Here is a 22,536-nt window from a genome sequence, read left to right as displayed (position 1 = left end):
AAAAGGTCACTCATTCCTTCTCTCCATAGACTGCCTGTTCCCGCTGAGTTACTCCAGCATTTTGTGTCCATCTTTTTTAAGACTGTCGTTACGATTGAGCACGTCACAAAAGCGTTGACTAGCAACTGCAAGTGACATTGGATCAAGTCTCCCCCCCCACTCTTCTTAACTTTCACGCTTCATCAGGTCAACTCTACCCTCGGTGTATAGAGGCAACCGGTGATTGGTGATTGCCGCCATGGCGAGATAGTGGTTGCAAATGCAATGAAGCATTCGCCTAATCAAACGTTTAAAAAATGAAACCATAATGAAAAAAAACAAATGCAATCTTGCACAAAAAAATATATGTATATATATATATATCTTAGCATGAAGTTGCGGTTTGGATAACATCTTATCAACATGTTTCTTTATTTGAGAAGGTCGCAGGGATTGCTTTGGGAAATACTGTTGATGGGAGCGACAATTGCTGCCGATTGCCCACCAAAGTGCATCTGTGATATCTTTAAGGTGAACTGCAGGAATAAGGGTTTCGTCTCATTTCCAAAAAACTTGCCATTAAACACCAGGTATCTGGACCTCTCGAGAAACAGCATCACTGAAATCAACTCTCTGCAAATCAACCTCCTGAGCGACTTGGTCTACCTGGATTGCAGTCACAACGCCATCTCGGAAGTCTCCAAGCTCGACTTCCTCGCTGGGTCAAGGGTGGCGTATTTGGACCTCAGCTACAATACTCTGAAAAGGGTCGGCGCCACCACTTTCCAAACGTTGGCGAGCTTGATCGTGTTGAAGCTGGCCCACAACAAGATAAGGAACGTGCAAAACAACGCATTTGACTCAAACATTGGGATACGTGAGCTGGACCTGAGGAACAACAGCTTGACTTTCGTAAACGTTACCGCCATAAAAACCCTGAGTGGGTTACATTCCGTGTATCTGTCCGGCAATCCTTGGGATTGTCAATGCACGGTTAAAGATCTGAGTCAGTGGTTGCAGAAAGACAAAAGTTTGTTTCCAGGTGAGAGAGTCCGTCTCAAATTTTGTATCCAATATCTGTATACATTATCTATATTTGTGTCCATATCTGTATTTATAATCTATATTTGTTTCCATATCTATACCTGTAGCCAGAATCTATTTGTTTCCATATCTGTGTCCATAATCTGTATTTGTTTCCATATCTGTATCCATAATCTATTTGATTGACATTAGGAACTGCATGCAGATGCATGTTGACAAATATATATATCCTTATAACTATAAAATTCTGATCTTGAATGTGTGTGTGTGTGTGTGTGTGTGTATTTACTTGTTTGTGTGTTTTCACATCTTCTCGAAAAAACGACGTGCAAACGGGAACATTTTTACATATTCTGGTAGAGATTTACCCCCTGGAGTCCGAAATCGGCTTATCTGAAAATGTTGTGCTTTATTTCTTGAATTATTCATAAAAATGTTCACAAATCCGATCCAACTTTGAACTCAAAACGCCTGTTTTTCGCTGATGATTTGACAATGGATCTGCCTGCCTGCTGTCTGCTCGCGCTGCGACTGATGCTACCTCCCACCCCTCCCTCCTCCCCCCGTTGTTCAAAAGTCGCCCTGTCGACTGTTGACCAAAGATCATCGCTGAAGACTGCGGCACACGCTGCGAGTGAAGAAAACGAGCAAGTCAGGCCCTGTACTAGAGCTCTCGGGTCCCGTCCCGTCCGTCGCTGCCGAAAAACCTTTGAAAAAAACCCGCTGTCTTCTTGCGAGTGATGTCACCCCCGACCGCTCCCCGCGTTCTCGGGCCCTGCCTGCAGCCTGAAGCCAGGAGCGAGGTTCGGGAACCAGCCCTCCTCTCTGATGACGCCCCCCCCCACCACCCCTCAAACTCTACCCCATCTCTCTCTGCCCTCCCCCCCCCCCGGCTCCCTCTCTGCCCCCCTCACACACCTTCTTGCCCCCCCTCTCTCCCCTCCCACCCTCCCCCCATCTCTGTGCCTCTGTGTCCCTCTTTGTGCCTCTGTGCCCCTCTCTGTGCCCCTCTCTGTGCCCCTCTCTGTGTCCCTCTCTGTGTCCCTCTCTGTGCCTCTGTGTCCATCTCTCTCTACCCCCTCCCTCTCTAGCCGTGCCTGCGAGTTGGGGGTTATATGTGAGTGGATAGGGCAGGGCATGGGGTAAAAGGAGTGAATGAATAATATTAATATAATATCAATGGGGGTGGCTAGTGTGTGTGTGGGGGGGGGGTGGTTAGTGTGTGTGTGGGGGGGGGGGGTGGTTAGTGTGTGTGTGGGGGGGGGTGGTTAGTGTGTGTCTGGCGCCGCAGGCCGCCCCCTCCCCCCGTAACCGGGCGTTGAGGCACACAACGTCACTCATACTCCCAAATTTGACTAATGTGTGTTGTATAGTTGGGAGATAATACCTTAAGCAAGTTAGGAAAAAGACAGAATTAGCAGAAATCTGAATGCTTGAATTATAATCAGGAAGGGATACAAAGTTAATTAGCTTGATGGCCAGTCTTTTTTGCCTAGGGATAGTAGTCTAAAATAAGAGTGCATAGGTGTAAGGTGAAAGGGGAAAGATTTAAAGAAAATTTAAATAGGCAAGGTGGTCATAAGGCAAAGGCAAAAGTTCATAAGGCAAAGGAGCAGAATTTGGCCATTCAGCCCATTTAGTCTGCTTCCCCATTTAATCATGGCTGATCTATTTTCCCTCTCAACCCCATTCTCTTGCCTTCTCCGCAAAACCTACTAATCGAGAACCTAAGATAGGCACGAAAAGCTGGAGTAACTCAGCGGGTCAGACAGCATCCCTGTATATCATGAATAGGTGACGTTTCGGGTTGAGACCCTGCCACCACTATCTGTGGCAATGACTTCCACAGATTCACAACCCTCTGGCTTCGTCTGGCTATGGAACAAGCTGCTAGAGAAAGTGGTAGAGGCAGGTAAAATTCCAACATTAGAAAAGTAAATATATAGAAAAGGTTTTAGAGAGCTATGGGCCAAACACAGATATATGGGATTAGCAGAGATAGATATCTTGGTTGGCGTTGGACAAGTCGAGCTGAAGTATCTGTTTCTGTGCTTTTTGTGACCATATGACTAAAGATAGAATGTTTCTTAAAGATTAAAAATCGTGCTCAGGCCCTTTCTGGATTTGGCCTGGCCTGACAGAGAACATATGGAAGATACTGTAGACACAAAATGCTGAGTAACTTAGCGGGACAGGCAGCATTTCTGGAGAGAAGGAATGGGTGACGTTTCGGAGTCGAGACCCTTCTTCAGACAGAACCGAAACGTCATCCATTCCTTCTCTCCAGAGATGCTTCCTGTCCCGCTGAGTTACTCCAGCTTTTTGTCTATCTTCAGTTTAAACCATCATCTGCAGTCCCTTCTTACAGAGAACAGATGGAAGTGTATTTGATTGCATGAGCTGATTTTTTAAAACATTGTTTATGTGAGACGACACAGTGGGTCTCACAGTGCCAGAGACCTGGGTTCGATCCTGTCCTCGAGTGCTGTCTCTGTGGAGTTTGACACCATGGGTTTCTTCCCACATCTCAAAGACGTGCGGGTTTGTAGGCTAAAAATTGGCCCCTGTAAATTGCCCCTCGTGTTTCGGGAATGGGTGATGAATTGGGATAACATAGAACTAGTGTGAATGGATAATCATTGGTCAGCACAGACTCAGTGAGCCGAAGGGCCTGTTTCCACTCTGTATCTCTAAAGCTACAAAACCATGCATAAATACAATCGTCAAGTAGGTAGAGCATTAACGGTAGCACACCTCATGTACAGTAGAGCATCATTGTAGCGCACCAGTTCCATAGATGAAGACCAATATCCTCAATGTGGTAGCAGTGAATCGGACAAGACCCTAGCTTAAGAATGGCTAGTTCAGAAGCCTGATAACAGAGAGGAATAAGCTCTTCCTGAGTCTGGTAGTGCTATGCAATCCCTAGTAATATGGAGAAACAAGGAACTGTCGATGCTTGACTCTTGAACAAAACACAAAGTGCTGGAAGAACTCAGCAGGTCAGGCAGCATCTGTGGAGGGAAACGAACAGGCAGTGTCTTGGGTCATGACCTTTTCTCAGACTGAAGACCTGAAACCAAAAGATCACCTGTCCATTCCTTCCACAGATGCTGCCTGATCCCTGAGTTCCTCCAGCACCTATATAATCTCCAGTATCAGATCTGAATCTGGCTCGCTACCCGTAGAAAGGGTGTCTCGGTGATGATTTTTGTAGACTTATGGAATTGTGTTAAATGTGCGGTATGAGACCATAAGTAATACTTTGAGATCCAATTGTCAATCAGCAAGGTTATTGCGCGAATCGTGTTGAGAAATTCTTCGGCCAAAATGGAATGATCAATGTGGGGGAGTATGCATGGCAAGGGAGCGATGGAGAAGCTGAGAGGTGTGCAATATCATGAGAGGAATAGACTGGGTAAACACATAGAGTCTTTAGCCCATAGGGTAATCAAGAAACAGATGACTTAAGTTTAAAGTGATTTAGGCAAAGATTTAATAGGAACTGAGCGGTAACAATAGACACTAGGCCATTCGGCACTTCGAGCCAGCACTGCCATTCAATGTGATCATGGCAGATCATCCCCAATCAGTACCCCGTTCCTGCCTTCTCCCCATATCCCCTGACTCCGCTATTTTTAAGAGCCCGATCTAGCTCTCTCTTGAAAGCATCCAGAGAACCTTCCTCCACTGCCCTCTGAGGCAGAGAATTCCACAGACTCACAACTCTCTGTGAGAAAAAGTGTTTCCTCGTCTCCGTTCTAAATGGCTTACTCCCTATTCTTAGCCCCTGGTTCCGGACTCCCTCAACATCGGGAACATATTTCCTGCCTCTAGCGTGTCCAAACCCTTAACAATCTTATATGTTTCAATGAGATGCCCTCTCATCCTTCTAAACTCCAGCGTGTACAAGCCCAGCTGCTCCATTCTCTCTGCATATGACAGTCCCGCCATCCCGGGAATTAATCGTGTAAACCTATGTTGCACTCCCTCAATAGAAGAATGTCCTTCCTCAAATTAGGTTGTGTAACTTTTTTACACAAAGGGTTGTGGGTGTATGAAACGAGCTGCAGGAGAAAATAGTTGAGGCAAGTACTATCATAACATTGAAGAGACGTTTGGACAAGTACATGGATAGGACAGGTTTAGAGGGTTATGGGCAGGTGTAGATGGGACATGTTGATCGGCATGTGAAAATTGGGCCGAAGGGCCTTTTTCACGCTGGATGACTCTATGGGAAGTGAGAAAATGCTGAAAGGATATCAAAACAATTGGTTGTTGCATTGAAGGGCAGAATGTAATAAATTAAGGTGTTCATGTTATAGGAGCAGAATTAGGCCATTTGGCCCATCAAGTCTGCTCCGCCATTCGATCATGGCTGATCCATCTTTCCCTCAGAACCCCATTCTCCTGCCTTCTCCCCATACGCCTGACACCCGTACTAATCAAGAATCTATCAATTCCCTCCTTAAAAAATATTGATTGACTTGGCCTCCACAACGTTCTGTGGCAATTAATTCCATGGATTCACTACCCCCTGGCTGAAGAAATTCCTCCTCATCTCCATTCTAAAGGTAAAATTCCTCCTCAACTCCTTTCTAAAGGTAAACACACTCTTCCTTTTGTGGCCTAATGGTCTGGAGATGGCTTTGGGAATTTTTGATACAAATAGTCACTGAGTCTCTTCCTATATGTTCCTCAGCAAAGCAGTTTCACTGTAAAAGAATTGTTTAAAAAACTCCTAATTTCTATCTGACCTCAGAACTAATCACCTCCTTCACAACGTGTTGGAGTAACCCAGGCAGCATCTCTGGAGATGCATGGATAGGTGACGTTTTGGGTTGGAACCCTTATTTAAACTGATTGCAGTGTGGAGGGGACAGAAAGCAGGAAAAGCAGAGGGGCAGTACAAAGCCTGGCAGGTAAAAGATGGACATAGTGGCAAGTAATAGTAACCGCTGAGTTACTCTTGCACGCAGTGTCCCTTTATGTAAACCAGCATCTGCAAATCTTTGTTTCTACAAGATATTAACTGTACTCCGATACATGGTTTTGAAGATAGGTGACGTTTCAGGTCGGGACCCTTCTTCAGACCCCTACCCACGGAGAAACACCTTCCTATCCATGTTTTCCAGAGATGCTGCCTGTCCGACTGAGTTACTCCAGCTCATTATGTTTTGTTTTTTTAACCATCATCTGCAATTCTTGTATCTACCTTTTCACAACCCCACATATTCTCACTCTTAACTCTACCTCAATCGGTTATTCCACTATTGCAGTTTATTAGTTGATTTTCACCACTTCAGATGACACTACAATCTTTGCACCGGCCAGCTAATTGGCACCGATTGTTATACCCATCATTACCATTTCCCGTTCACTCTGAAGGCTTCACATGAACAAGGAATTTCATTGCACCCCTGTGCATATGCCAATAAAACTCATCTAATCTATCTTGTTTTTGCAGCCGTGTTCTACTTAATAAAAAGCAAACTCATAAATATCAGTAAATTACTCTGCTAGGTTCCATCTTAACCTTCCTTATTCCAGAGAGTCATATAGCCATACAGCACAGAAACTCTTCTATGTTGACCAAGTTTAATAATGGCTAGTTCGATTAGCCTGAGTTTGGCCCATATCCCTCTAAATTATTTCCTCTCAGTGGCACAGTGGCGCAGCGCTCCTGGTTCGATGCTGACCACAGGTGCTGTCTGTACGGAGTTTGTATGTTCTCCATGTGACCATATAGGTTTTCTCTGGTTGTTCAGGTTTCCTTCCACATCCCAAAGACATACAGGTTTTTGTACGTTAATTGGCTTTGGTAATTTTTTTCTTAATTGTCCCTAGTGTGTAGGATAGTGCTGGTGGATGGGGGGTGATCGCTGGTCCATGTGGAAGTGTGGACTTGGGACGAAGGGCCTGTTTCGGCGCTGTATCTCTAAAGTCTAAAGTCTGCCCATATACCTGTCTATATGTCACCATTATACTGTACCTGCCTCTACAACTTTCGCATTTTGTTCCTTCTCTTTGTTAAGCAATTGTCCCTCTGATCTCGTTTAAAATTTTCCCCTCTCACATTATACATATGCCCTTACTTCACGGTCTCTATCCTGAGAAAATGACGTCAACAAATCACCTTATCAATGCCTTTCATGGTTTTGAGTACCGTCATTAGGTCACCTCGTAGTCTCCTAAACTGAATGGAACTAAGTCCCAATCTATCCAGTCTCTCCCTATAACTTGAGCTCTTGAGTCCTGGTAACATTCAGGTATTTTCATTTCTTTTATCTGTCTGTCTGCCCCTTTTATTTAAGTTACTATTAATATTGTCATATCATTGAATCTTAGGGCAGTTATTAGATTTGTTTATTCAAATTTTGATTACCATACAAAATCTTTAATTCCATAAAATTGACATTTTGGTAAATTATTTTTATTGAAACTGGGCTTTATTTTTAATTTAGTAATATTCTCAATTAATTCATAAAAATATTCAGTAGCCCATGTAAAAGTTTTTAAAGCATGTGGAGAAGATGGCTTTCTTGACTTCCAAAGGCAAGTCCAAACTCTATCCACTGACTGATCAGACTGTGTAGACTGTGCAGCATAAAACATATTCATAGGTATACTAGAAACTAGAAATTAATGAAATGAGGGGAAGCGTTGAGTGATTCTAGTTTAGAAACAGCCCAACTGAATTCCAAGATAACTTGAATCGGAGTACAGTTAATCTCTTGTTAAAATAAGGATCTGCAGATGCTGGTTTACATAAAAGGACACAGAGTGCGAGAGTAACTCAGCGGTTACTATCACTTGCCACTATGTCCACCTCTTACCTGCATTGCTTTGTCCTGCCCCTCCTCTTTTCCAACTTTATTTCCTCTCCTCCCTGCAATCAGTCTAAAGAAAGGTTCCAACCCATCACGTCACCTATCCATGTTCTCCGGAGATGCTGCATAACCCACTGTGTTACTCCAGCACTTTGTGCCTTTTTTTTGTTGTAAACCGGCATCTGCAGTTCCTTGTATCTACAAATTAAAGCATTGCTATTTGCTACTGGCTCTTGTTTGTAAAGAGGATAATACTGCCCACATTTTAAAAAAATGGTTGCATATAAACAAAGTGCAGGAAAATACAAGGGATGATAGATGGAAACTTAGAAGATTGAGGGGGGATCTTATAGAAACTTACAAAATTCTTAAGCGGTTGGACAGGCTAGATGCAGGAAGATTGTTCCTGATGTTGGGAACGTCCAGAACAAGGGGTCACAGTTTAAGGATAAACGGGAAATCTTTTAGGACTGAGATGAGAAAAACATTTTTTACACAGAGAGTGGTGAATCTCTGGAATTCTCTGCCACAGAAGGTAGTTGAGGCCAGTTCATTGGCTATATTTAAGAGGGAGTTAGATGTGGCCCTTGTGGCTAAAGGGATCAGGGGGTATGGAGAGAAAGTAGGTACAGGATACTGAGTTGGATGATCAGCCATGATCATATTGAATGGCGGTGCAGGCTCGAAGGGCCGAATGGCCTAATGCTGCACCTATTTTCTATGAAACTGGAGCACCTGGAGGAATCCCACACGGCACAGGGACAGCACTCAGACAACACCCGAGGTCGGGATTGAACCTGGATCACCGGTGCTGTGAGGCAGCAGCTCGACCAGCTGCACCACTGTGAAATCAACAGCTTTTAAGGAAAAGATTTTGGCTGTAAACGTTCAAGTGTGCAAGGTTAAGTTCTAACTTTGGATGCATGTGCCTGGTTTGGTTTTCTTGCGTGTTATTGGTTTGTGATACAATGTCGTTCCATGAACAAATAAGTTAAAATAAATAATCTGCTTTTGATTTAACAGATGATAAAGACACTGTCTGCCGTAGTCCAAATTCGATGGCTGGAATCAAAGTCTCGGATGCCTTAAACAACATATTGCACATTTGTCTGGCCCCTCTGGATTACTTTGACTACATATTTTTCGTAATGGTTGGTGTTACAATATTTATCAGCGGCATAATTGTTGCCACAATTTCAGGTATAATCATGGTTTATTTGGATCGTCAAAGGAAGTATACAGAAACAGATGATGATATAGAACCAGTACTGTATCCACCAGCAAAGTCTAATATGAGATTTAGTCAAATCAACACATGATAAAGGATTCTCTACAGGAGTATCATATCATCAGGACGCCCGAGTTAATCACCAAGGTCATTGGTAGGATGGTTCATATTATGTATGTTATTGAAATGAACTAGTCACCAACCAATGAATCGATATAATGGACTATGTGGAAGATTGGAGTGTATCACTCCGTTATGTTATCATTGTTCAATTGTGTAATACTCCCTTTGCAATTTATATATTATCAGATGCACACATTTATTTTGTAAACTATATGCCAATAAACTTTATTGTATGGTTCCAACATTTGCGACTTTACCATATTAATGACGATGTGCTCCACTTTCCTGTATTGGTATATTCCCTTAATCACCAAAAACATATCAACTTCTGGGATTTGTGCAACCTCTGGCTTTAGGGTGGCACGGTGGTGCAGCGGTAGATTTGCTGCCTTACGGCACCAGAGACCCGGGATCGATCCTGACTCTGGGCGCTGTCTATACGGAGTTTAGAGTTTACGCTCTCCCCGTGACCACGTGAGTTTTCTCCGGGTGCTCCGGTTTCCTTCCACACTCCAAAGACGTGTGGCTTTGTAGGTTAATTGACTTCAGTAAATTGTCCCTAGTGTGTAGGATAGAAGCAGTGTACAGGTGGTCGTTGGTCAGCACGGACTATGTGGGCTGAAGTGCCTGTTTCCACACTGTATCTTTAAACTAAACTAAACTCTGTCTTAAATCGACTTGGCAAGCTGAACTTCCTCAGCGCTCCTTGGCAGAGAATTCCAAAAATTCACTAGCCCAGGTTAAAGTAATTTTTTTAACCTCATGGTGTCATACAGCATAGAAACAAGCCCTTCGACCTAACTTGTCTACGTCAACCAAGATGTCCCATCTAAGCAAGTCCCATTTGCAAGTGTTTGGCCCGTATCCCTCCAACCCTTTCCTTACCTCTGTCTGCCTTGAATAGCTGACTGGTTATTTTGACCCTCTCTGATGCAATTACATCTTTAGCTGTGGACACCAGACCAGTACACAATATTTCAAGTTTCATTGTACCGTGGATTTAGATAGTTCCAGTCAGAAATCTTTACTTCTGTATTTAATTCCTTTGCAATAAAGGCCAAAACTATTATTTGCCTTCCGAGTTATTTGCTCAATCTACATGTTAATTTTTAGTTAATTGTGTACAAGGAAACCAGTTCCTTCTGAACAGCAACTCTCACTATATATGAAAATGTCTCCCGTCTATATTTTCTACTCAAGTGGATGACTTTAGATTTCTCCATATGATATTGCATCTACCATTTCCTCTCCCATTTACTTAGCATAGCTATACCTTATACTAGTCAAGTGATCAAGTATGTCTTTTCCCCCTCAACTTCTGATCTCAACATTCCAGAGGAAACAAAAGAAGAAAAGTCAGGTTGGGTACTTTTAGTTTAGTTTAGTTTATTGTTACGTGTACCAAGGTACAGTGAAAAGATGTTTTGTTGTGTGCTATCCAGTCAGTGGAATGATTACAATCAAGTCGTCCACATCAGTGCCGGCTCGGATTTATTCTGTACGTTTTCATATTTCTAGTTTACCTTGACTTTCATTCTGAAGAAGGGTCTTGACCCGAAATGTCACCTATTCCTTTTCCCCAGGAGATGTTGCCTGACCCGCTGAGTTACTCCAGCTTTTTGTGTCTATATTCACAGTGTACATTGTCTGAAGAAGGATTCTGAGCCGAAACATCACCCATCCTTTTTCTCCAGGGATGCTGCCAGACCCGCTAGAGTTTCTCCAGCACTTTGTGTCTATCTTCCGTATAAACCAGCATCTGCAGTTCCTTTAGACACAGTATACAGATACAGGGTAAAGGGAATAACGACTAGTGCCAGATAAAGTCCAATAAATTCTGATTAAAGATAGCCCATGAGTCTCCAATGAGGTAAAAGGTAGGTTATGGCAGCTCCCTATCACGAACTGGAACCTGGGTCACTGCACGCCATTGTGCCGTGATCTTCAGGTGAGGTCAAGCAAGGTCTATTAAGCTTTAAACCATAGCACAATTTTAACATCTTTTGTGAGAGCCTCTTAACGACATAAATCTACGAGAATCAGAGAACTAGGGGTGGTAGAGTTGCTGCCTTACAGCGCCAGAGACCTGGGTTCAATCCTGGTTACGGGTGCTGTCTGTACGGAGTTTACACGGTCTCCCTGTGACCACGTGGGTTTTCTCCGGGTGCTCCGGTTTCCTCCAACCCTCCAAAGACGTGCAGGTTTGTAGGTCAATTGGCTTCGATAAAAAATTGTAAATTGCCTCTAGCATGTAGGATAGTGTTAGTGTATGGGTTGATGGCTGGTCAGCGTTGACTCGGTGGGCCGAAGGTCTTGTTTCCGTGCTGTATGGCTAATGTCTAAATAGTAGGTTGAACCAAATCAGATGTCCAGCAAGTTCAATTTTGCCATCCACAGATAATTACTGGAGAAAAGAAATATTCCTTTTCTCCAGAGAAGCTGTCTGACCCGCGGAGTTACTCCAGCTTTTTGTGTCTATCTAAGGTTTAAACCAGCATCTGCAGTTCCTTCGTACACATCCACAGATAATTGTTATGTAAGCCGGCAACTCCATGGTCATAATCATGTCCAGCACAATGTATCAATCAATCAATCAATCAATCAATCAAAGACTTTATTGTCATTCAAAAATACACCAACAAATGCAAATCTGAATGAATTTTTGTTGCATCTGGCTCACCGTGCACCACAAAAGGATAAAATAGATAAAAAGATAAAATAGATAAAAAGATAAAATAGATAATAATGGCGGCACATTATATGAAATTATATGTATATATTTATATTACGGTATATGGACACATTGATCTGTTTTGTAGTAAATGCCTACTATGTTCTGTGTGCTGAAGCAAAGCAAGAACTTGAACTTGAATTCAAAAGTCTGATGGCTTGGGGGAAGAAGCTGTTGCAAAACCTGGCCGTTCTGCTCCTTATACTGCGATACCTTTTGCCCGAGGGCAGCAGAGTGAACAGTCCATGATGGAGATGTGTGGGGTCCTTTATAATACTGTTGGCCTTGGACAAGCAACGTTTGCACGCAATGTCCCGGATTGAAGGAAGACAAGTCCCGATGATTTTTTCAGTCGTCCTCACCACTCTCTGCACGGACTTCCAGTCGGAGGCTTTGCAGTCCCCAAACCAGACAGAGATGCAGCTGGTCAAAATGCTCTCTATGGTGCCTCTGTAGAAAGTGGTGAGGACGGGATGGGGGAGGTGAGCTCTTCTCATCCGGTGCAGAAAGTGCAAACTAGTGATGCAATGTTTTGTGACCAGATCAGACAGTTCGTGATCATTGCTATCTACACCAAACACTAGCGTAGAATTCTTCGACTTATTTCTCTAAGCCAATCTCTCAAGATTAAGGTCAATGTGTTCAAATTGCAGGATAATACACAAACAGATTACCTTACACATAATCATGAAGGTTATTAATAATTTAAAGTCATAAGATTCGTATTATATCACAAGCTCTATTTGGAAAGGCAGACGCACTTCAGTGCATTCCGTGACCTCAAGGAAATACCATCCCTGCTCTTTGAGACAGCATCTTGTGATCATGGTGTCCATTTGAGATGAAGACCAGGCCACAGTATAACGTCACATCTGAAAGTCCATATGTCCACCAGTTCCTCGGTTCTACACTGGTAATTAGCTTTGATTATCTGGAGATGTACGTGAACCATAACCTTGTGACTTAAAGATGAGGGTATGCGCGTGTGTGTGTGCGCCACTGACTAAACCAGAGCTGGCATTGATTGCAAAAGGTCCAAACTTTGGGACAGTATGTCCGACCTGCTGACAGTTGCTTTCTGCTACAACTACAGCTCTTCAGCTGATTGCTGACTTGGTGGGGTTTTAGTTTAGTTTACGTTTAGCTTAAGTTTAGTTTAGTATAGTTTAGTGTCTACTGAGGTACAGTGAAAAATGTTTTTTTTGCGTGCTATCCAGTCAGTGGAAAGACTACATATAATTACAGTCAAGCTGTCCACAGTGTACAGATACAGGATAATGGGAATAACGCCTCATCCAATATAAACTCCAGTAAAGTCCGATTAAAAGGTTTGAAAACATTTAGAATCTAAGTTTACAAACTAAAAGCAAAATTGAAAATAAATGTTGTTTATCTTTGAAAAATAATAAAAGTTATAAAGAACAAAATCTTTCCTTGGCCACTCTCTAAATACCACACAATTTAGCATAACTTTTTGGTTAAAGGGAATGAAACTTTGATAACTGGGAACAGCAAACAGAAATAATTGGAAATGTACGGAATCTCAGAAAGCTACCATCATGCTGAACCTTCCATCAGAATTGCAACTAATTGCAACCTGAAGCATCATCTATCCTTCTTTTGTGTTCTCTTTTGTAAACCAGCATCTGCAGTTCCTTGTCTCTATCTGCCACAGATGCTGCCTGACCTGCTGAGTGTCTCTAGCAATTTGACTCCTTTTGTGTCATAACCAGCATCTGAAGTTCTTATTTTCTAAACTTAATCCAGTCAGGAATGATTTAAGGGCCTGTTCCACTTAGGCGATTTTATTAGGCGACTACAGGTGACTAGGCTGTCGCCACATGGTCACTGGGGTGTCGCCTATATGGTAGTGAGTAGTCTCCTCAGTCGCCCATAGAGTCATAGTGTTTTTCTGGTTGCCGCTGGATTTTGAAATGTTCAAACATTTTTGGTGACAGTCGATGACAGTGGGCTTGACGCTAATGAGCGTAGCTTGACTTCTCCTGACATAGGTGCTGTCATAGGTTGTCGCCAAGAAGACGTAGGTTGTCGCCGGTACTGACTTCGGTAAATTCCATTGGCGACTACCTACGTCAACCGGCGACAGGTACCGGCGACTGAATTGTCTTAAGTTGTCGCCGATAGGGTCCTAGCTTGTCATAACTTGTCGCGGGTGGACGTAGGTTGTCGAAGGTGTGGTCGTAGGTGGACGTCTTATTGGGTCGCCGGTTGTCGGTAGCTTGCCATGGACTAGGTGGTAGGTTGTTGTAGCTTGTCGTAGACATTGTCGTAGGGGGGGTCCAGTCGCCAGTTATTCGGCAACCTGCTACGACTATGACAGTCGCCGAAAAAATCCCCTAAGTGGGACAGGCCCATTAATGATAAAGGCAGATGCTATTGTCCATTGTACACACTTACCTTGATAATCAAAATCGCCTAAAATGGACACTCTGCTAGATGCTGTCTGAACCAATTGTGCATTTTCAGGACTGCAGTTTCCCCTTGATCAGGTCAAGAGTCAAGTCAAGAGTATCTGGGACATTGTTGGCCATTGTGGGGCAAGTTGGACTGAAGGGCCTGATTCCACACTGTATCACTCTATGACTCTATCTTATTGTCATATGTACCGAAACGGAATAATGGAATTCTTACGGTTGTAGTGTTTACACTGTGCAACAAGTCTCTCAACCTTCATGGAACAGTATAGCACCAGAGGAGGCCAGTCAGCCCATCAATTCTGCACTGACTCCTTCAGAGATCAGTTGGCCCCGTTCCTTTTGTACAAACAAGGAACTGCAGCTGCTGGTTAAGACACAAAAGGACACAAGGTGCTGGAGTAACTCAGCAGGTTAGGCAGCATCTCTGGAGAACAGGAATAGGTGATATTTTGGGTCTCTACCAGAATGTCACCTATGCATGTTCTCCAGTCCCTTTCCTTAACTCTTTCCTTGATAATTTCTCCTTCAAATACTAATCCAGTTTCCCCTTGACATCACAGAGGCTTATTTTATAAGCCACTTGATTTGACTAACGAGAATCAATAATATTTGAGTGTTTGCAAATCTCAAAGGTTCAAAGGTTATTTATTGGTCACATACACCTAGGTGTAGTGAAATGCTTTTTGCCAATGCAGCACATAAAGAAAGAATACAGACATAACAGTGATAAAGAAATTTAAACATAAAAACATCCCCCCACAATGGTTCCCATTATGAGGGAAGGCACAATGTCCAGGCCCATCCCATGTCCTCCCATAGTCGGGCCTATTGAGGCTTCCACAGTTGCCTTTACGGAGGCCCGATGCTCCAGGCCGTTCTCGCTGGGTGATGGTGCTCCGGCGTCGGGAGAATCCTCTCAGCGGCATGGGAACCCTGGAACGGCCGCTTCCCTTACCGGAGACTGCGGCTTCCGAAGCCAACAAGGCTGCGCCGGACGGAGCTCCACCACTGGCGATCTCGGCGAGAGATCCCAGGCTCCCGATGTTAAAATCTTTGTTGCTCCCTCTGACCTTTATGTTCCTTTTGTTTCCACAAGATAATCAAGTAGAAAATATGAAGACCTCTTTGGTAGGCATATATAGAAAATATCAATGGTTGGCAAGGCATATGGATTTGGACTGACATGGACCATAATTAATCCATTATCAAGATAGGTGTGTGCAGATGGAGCAATAGCTACTGTCTTTAACATTCAATCACGAACTAACACTACGGCTTATGATATTATTTTCTCCTCTATCTTGACTACTCTCATTTTCTGTTCTATTCGGCTAAATTTGAAAATAGAAGTTGTACATGAACTGTATTATCTCATTATGTATTAGATACTTATGTACTACATTATTGTACTTATAATAATAAAAAAAATAAAAAAATAACATTCAATCATTCCTGATTGGATTAAGTTTAGGGCTATCGGTAGAAAGGAAGGCAAATTCAATGCTAGCATTTATATCAAGAGGATTGGAATACAAAACAGTAATGCTGAGGTTCTATAAGGTGCTGGTCAGGCCACATTTGGAGTACTGAGCTGATTTGGGCTCCATATCTAAGGAAGGATGTGCTGTCTCTGGAGAGGGTCCAGGAATGAGTGGGTTAGCATATGATGAGCGTTTGACAGCACTGGGCCTTTACTCTCTGGAGTTTAGAAGGTTGAGGGGGGACCTCATTGAAACTTACAGAATAATGAAAGGCATAGATAGAGTGGATGTGGAAAGGATGTTTGCACTGGTGGGAGAGTCTAGGACCAGTGGTCACAGCCTCAGAATTAAAGTGCGCTCTTTTAGAAAGGAGATGAAGAGGAACTTATTTTGTCAGAGTACTCAGAGTTAATCTGTGGAACTCATTGCCACAGAAGGTGGCTGTGGAGGGAAGGTCAGTTGATATTTTTAAGGCAGAGATGGACAAATTCTCGATTAGAATGGGTATCTAGGGTTATGGGGAGAAGGCTGGAAAATGGGATTAGGAGACAGAGGTCAACCATGATTGAATGGCGGAGTAGACTCGATGGGCTGAATGGCCTAATTCTACTCCAATAACTTGTGAACTTTGAGATTCAATTAGATCACAGTTACAATTACATTTAAGACCAGGATTTGGATTACACTTGGTATTTTATGTCAGAATTTATATAGCTATTAACTTCTGCAAATGAACTGTAACTATTTTGTTAATATTTTAGGAGCCTGGTTCGGAGAAAGGTTAAGCTCCTTGAAGCAATCCCACATTATACAACTAAAATCTTTAGATCTAAGATCGGACTGAAATGCTTTAACTCAGAATTTAAAAGTCACGGTGATCAAGAAGTAAATTCATTTTTATTTTGTTTAATCAATCAAAAATAATTACTGTAAACATTGACTTAACTTATGTAGGAAGTAACTCCTGGTTTATACCGAAAATGGACATAAAATGCTGGAGTAACTCAGCGGGCCAGGCAGCATTTCTGGAGAGATGGAATAGGCGACGTTTTGGGTCGGAACCCTTCTTCAGACTCCTTCTTCATGTTCTAACCTGAAATGTCACCTATTCCTTTCCCAGTCTGAAGAAGGGTTCTGACCCGAAAAGTCACCTATTCCTTTTCTCCCGAGATGCTGGCTGACCCGTTGAGTTACTCCAGCATTTAGTGTCTAACATTGCCTTAATTTGTGCCTTTGACATGCAGATATGTCTCAAAAAGGCAGCCAATATCATCAACAGAAGATACCTGACCACTAGATTCAAGAATATCTTCTTCCCAACAACCATTACATGTGGGCGGCATGGTGGCATAGCAATTAATTAATATGCCTTACAGCGCCAGGAACCCGGGCTCAATCCCGACTCCGGGTGCTGTCTGTACGGAGTTTGTACATTGTCCCTGTGACCTGCATGGGTTTCCTCCGAGATATTCGGTTTCCTCCCGCACTCCAAAGACGTACAGGGCTGTAGGTTAATTGGCTTCTGTAAATTGTCCCTAGTGTGTGCAGGGTAGTGTTAATGTGCGGGGATCGCTGGTCGGTGCATATTCGGTGGGCTGAAGGGCCTGTTTCTGTGCTGTATCTCAAAACTAAACTAAATAAATCCAACACCAACTCAACTATGAATGAATAAATAAGTATTCACCTACAAGGAATTTGCCTTGGTGCTACGCCCGCAAGTGACAACATGACATACAGTGACAGTTAAGAATGATACATAAAACATTAAACATTAATAATAAAACATTTTTGATGTGAATTAAATAAAATACCAGATCAAAAGGAGGCTACAGATGTTTGGTTATTGAGTAGAGCTATTACTCGTGGAAAAAATCTGGTTTTATGTCTGGCTGTGGCAGCTTTGACAGTCCGTAGTCCCCTTCCAGAGGGAAGTGATTCAAAGAGTTTGTGGCCAGGGTGAGAGGGGTCAGAGATGATCTTACCCGCTCGCTTCCTGGCCCTTGCAGTGTACAGTTCGTCTATGGAATGGAAGGTTGCAGCCAATAATTTATAAACTTCTATGGACTGATGCACTATTTTATTTGCACTCGTATTGCGCTCATTAATATATTAATTTCTGTTTATTTTATATCTATGTGCATTGCGTTTACACACCTGTTATGCTGCTGCAAAGAAGAATTTCCTTATTCAGTTATCAGTGCAAATGACGATTAAAACTCCTGACTATTGACTATGTAAGCTACAATTTGAATAGGCAGAGTCCAAAGTGCATTATTTCTTTTGAAACAAACACAAGGAATTGAGAGGAATTCCAACTATAAAGAAGCACATCTCACAGAGTAATTAACACCATGCCGTAACAACCCTGAATTGTTAAAAGTGCACCAAATAAATCACCTTGTTGTGACATAGTTTTGTGATGCAGTTTATGTCTATTTTTGGTTTAGTTCATTTATACAGTATACACCAATTTTGGGAGAAGACGAGGAATAGGCCACCAAGCCTCTGGAGAGACACAAGAAACTGCAGATGCTGGAATCTTGAGCAAATGACATCTTGAGCTTGGTATCTAAATATTGGGTCTGTTATGCCAATCAGTTAGCAAACTGATATCTTAATTCCCTTTACCCGCCTTGCTCTTAGTAAGTTTAGATATACAGCGTGGAAACTTGTGCTGAACGGTTTTATGTTTACGTTTTAGTTTGAGATACAGCATAGAAACAGGCCCTTCAGCCCACTGAGACTGCGCCAACCATCCACTAGTTTATCCAACATGCTAGAGTCAATTTACAGAGGACAATTAACCTACAAATCTGCAAGTCTTTGGAGTGTGGGAGGAAACCGGAAAACCTGGAGAAAACCCACGCGGTCACAGGGAGAACGTACAAACTCCACAGACAACACCCAAGCTCAGGATCAAATCCAGATCTCTGACACTGTAAGGCAGAGACTATGCCTCTGCGCCACTGTGCTGTCCTCTTATGCCTTAATCTCCTTGCCTAACTAAAATTTATCTCACTCTCAGAAGTTTTAAATGTCAAATCAAGACTGTTTCATTATCATATGTACCAACCAACAGAACAATTAAATTCTTACTTGCAGCAGATGAACTGGCCTATTAACACAATATACAAAGATAATATATAAAAAACAAAAATTTAATAAATTAATAAGCCCCCCCAAAAAAGTCCATAGTCATTTGTGCAACCAAATATTGTCCATAAGTCATAGGTTGGTGTTGTGTACTGTTGAAGAGCCAATATATGTTGGGAAGAAGCTGTTCTTGAACCTGGTGCTCATGGTTTTCAGACCTTCTTCCCGATATTAACAGCGAAATGCGAGTGTGGCCAGTGTGGTGTGGGTCTCTGATGATGCTGGCTGCCTGTCTGAGGCAGAGCCCCCCTGTAGACCCCTTCAATGGTGGGGAGGTCAGTACCCATGATGGACCAGGGCAGTGTCCACCACTTTTTGTAAGTGACGTAACCAGAACAGATTTTGGCAGAATTCCCAGATGTTTTCCAGACATTGTTTGAAGGATAGCTTTCTGATATTCATTAGAAACGTTTGGAGCAGTTCCTGCCTATTTTGTCCTCCCCTATTTGCAATGAGTTTCATTAGTTGTCATCTTTGTCATTGCACCATTCACTGCTGCTCTGTTTTCCCATCTCATTTTCCATCAGATGTGGTATCCTCTCCCTGACTTCTCGTGACCTGTAATAAATTTGATCCGTCTCATCTCCAACTTGTATCTCTATAATTACACACACCGAGTAAAAGATACTCGCATGGCTACACCTTACACCATTGGTTGTGCTAATTATTTTAAATAAATTAACTCAGCCAGATGGAGAGCGGAATCCTGAAGCTTCTCACATTTTGTGACTTCTTTTCCTCAACCGTCAAAATAAAGGTTTAGAATGACCAAAATATTGTTCTGTGCGTCATTGAGTCACTTCGCAATCTTTAAATAACTTTTAAAACAAAACTTTCATTGTGTGAATTGAGATTTGATATACTTCCTTATATAACACAGTGGCTTTCACATCACGTAGGGTGCTTCATCAGAATGTAGTTACATACAAGGAACTGCAGATGTTTGTTTAAACAAAACACATAAAGTGCTGCTGGAGTAACGCAACAGGCTAGGCAGCATTTCTGGAGAATATGGACAGGTCAGGATCCTTCTTCAGACTGAATGTGGGGTGAGGGGGGGGGGGGGAAGGAAAGCTTCAATAGAGCTAAGGCAGCACGGAGGTGCAGCTGCAGAGTCGGCCAGAGATCCGGGTTCGAACCTGACTAGGGGTGCTGTCTATATGGGGTTTGTACGTTCTCCTCATGACCTCGTGGGTTTTCTCTGGGTGCACTGGTTTCCTCCCACTCTCCAAAGACGTACAGGTTTGTAGGTTAATTGGCTTTGGTAACAGAAATTATAAATTGTCCCTAGTGTGTAGGATAGTGCTATTGTACGGGTGATCGTTGGTCGGCGTGGACTCGGTGGGCAGATGTTGGACAAAAGCCAGAAGGTGCGTGACAAAAGGATTGAAGATTGGCAAATTGTGAAGCTAGAGGAAAGGATGCAGGTGGAAGTGGAGGTGTAGGTGGGGTACAGGGGAGAGGGATGGTTTTCTAGTTACCTAACATTTGAAAATTCAACGTACATACCGTTGGGTTGTGAGGTGTCTGTCCTCCAGTTTCCATGTGGTCTCACTCTGGCAATGGATGTGGCTCAGGGCAGAAGGCCAATATGCGACTGGGAAAAGTTGTTAACCGGGAGATTAAGTAGGCCTTGGTAGACCAAGCGCAAGAGTGCACTGAAACAGTCGCCATCCTGTACATTGCTGAGTCGATACTTGGTCTCGCCAATGAACAGGATGTCAATGCAGGTAGGTGTTTTCCTTTGTATTCAGTTTTAAAACACAGCCATCAGAGGCAAAACTCCCCGTTGATAACTAAAAGTGCAGTTCTGCATGTTAGCAGAAATAGGAAAAAGAAAACCTGATTTTTTAAAGAAAAAAACACACTAATGAGTAATTTAAGATGTATCAATTCTTTCATTAACATTTCATGATACATTTCATATAGTCTGATGTGGGTGAGGGCGTCATTACTGCTCCCATTTCCGTTAACCTTTTACACAAATAAATTGACTCAGAGGTGAAATGGAGGTAAGGGGCACAAGCAGGAAGTTCCCTCATCCCAATTATGTCCTTCCCACAAACATCAGGAAGTAACTATCCCACCCTGTCTCTACATTGCACAACTCTTCTCTCCTTATCTGACACCCCTTGACCTCCTTACACCTCGAGCCTTTGTCACTTACTCTACCCATCTGCCAAACACAAGGTCATAAGGAATAGTAGAATTTGTCTCAACTTCTATGTTTCTACCATCCTGTGTAAAAAAAACTTGCTGCTCACACCTCTTTCAAAATGTTGCCCTTCTCACCTTAAAACTATGCCCTCTAGCATCTGGGGAAAAGGTTCTGACTGTCTACCCTATCTATGCCTCTCCTAATTTTATGTACTTCTATCAGGCCTCCCAATAACCTCTGGCGTTCCAAAGAATACAATCCAAGTGTGACCAACCTCTCTCTGTAGCTAATATTCCCTAATCCAGGCATCATTCTGTAAACCTCCACTGCATTTCCAAAGCCTCCACATTCTTCCATATATACAAGAGGTTGGACAAACCTGGATTGTTTTCTCTAGAAAGCCGGAGGTTGAGGAGAGAACGGATAGAAATATATAAAATGATAGACATAGATAGGGTGGACAGTCAGAACCAGTATCTCCCAAGGTGGAGATGTCAAAGACTAGAGGGTGTAGCTTTAAGGCGAGATGGGCAAGGTTTGGAAGGAGATGAGCTAGACTCAAGTTTTGTTCTTACACAGATAATGGTGCTTGCCTGGAACGTGTTGCCAGGGGTGGTGGTGGAAGCAGATATGGTAGTAATAATAATAATAATAATAAATTTTATTTATGGGCGCCTTTCAAGAGTCTCAAGGACACCTTACAAAAATTTAGCAGGTAGAGGAAAAACATGTAAGGGGAATGAAATAAATAGTAGAGACATGACTAGTACACAAGTTAAAGACAAAATTCAATTCAAAACACAATATGAGGCAATTCATGCACAGATGAAAAGGGAGGGGGACGTGGGGCTAAGGATACTTAGTAGCATTTAAGAATCGTTTGGATAGGCACATGGATATGCCGGGAACAGGGGGATATGGACAATGTGTAGGCAGATGAGATTAGTTTAACTTGGCATTATGCTTAACAAAGACATTGTGGGCCGAAGGGCCTGTCCCTGTGCTGTACTTTTCTGTGTTTTTTGTACATGCTTAAAAATACAGAGCTGTGAACTTCCTTACTGTTAGTGTAAGTCTAGTTTAGTTGAGAGACACAGCTTGGGAACAGGCCCTTTGGCCCACCGAGTCTGTGTCGATGAACGATCACCCGTACACTGGTTCTATTCTACACACTAGGGACAATTTACAGAATCCAATTAACCTACCAACGTGCATGTCTTTGAAATGTGGGAGGAAACCTGAGAACCCAAGGAAAACCCAGGCGGTCACAGGGAGAACATCCAAAATCCCCGCACTCGAGTCACTCGACTCAAGGTTTTGGTCTGAATAATTAAGATGACTTACTTCATCAAATTACTATTCTTAGTGTTT

General features: G+C 42.8%; 1 protein-coding gene across 1 annotated transcript; it reads left to right on the top strand.

Moving 5' to 3' along the window:
* Positions 1-219: 219 nt before the first annotated feature.
* On the top strand, positions 220-9,446 carry LOC116977525 (leucine-rich repeat-containing protein 52-like). The gene is made up of 2 exons (XM_033028025.1): positions 220-1,021; positions 8,877-9,446. Exons 1-2 carry the CDS (start codon positions 403-405, stop codon positions 9,170-9,172), a joined length of 915 nt encoding a protein of 304 aa, XP_032883916.1. The 5' UTR covers positions 220-402; the 3' UTR covers positions 9,173-9,446.
* The last annotated feature ends 13,090 nt before the right edge of the window (positions 9,447-22,536 follow it).

This window comes from Amblyraja radiata, chromosome 10, assembly GCF_010909765.2.
Source record: "Amblyraja radiata isolate CabotCenter1 chromosome 10, sAmbRad1.1.pri, whole genome shotgun sequence".
NCBI lineage: Eukaryota > Metazoa > Chordata > Chondrichthyes > Rajiformes > Rajidae > Amblyraja > Amblyraja radiata.
The sequence above is the reverse complement of the archived record's forward strand: the minus strand, read 5'-3'. Positions and strand labels throughout refer to the sequence as shown.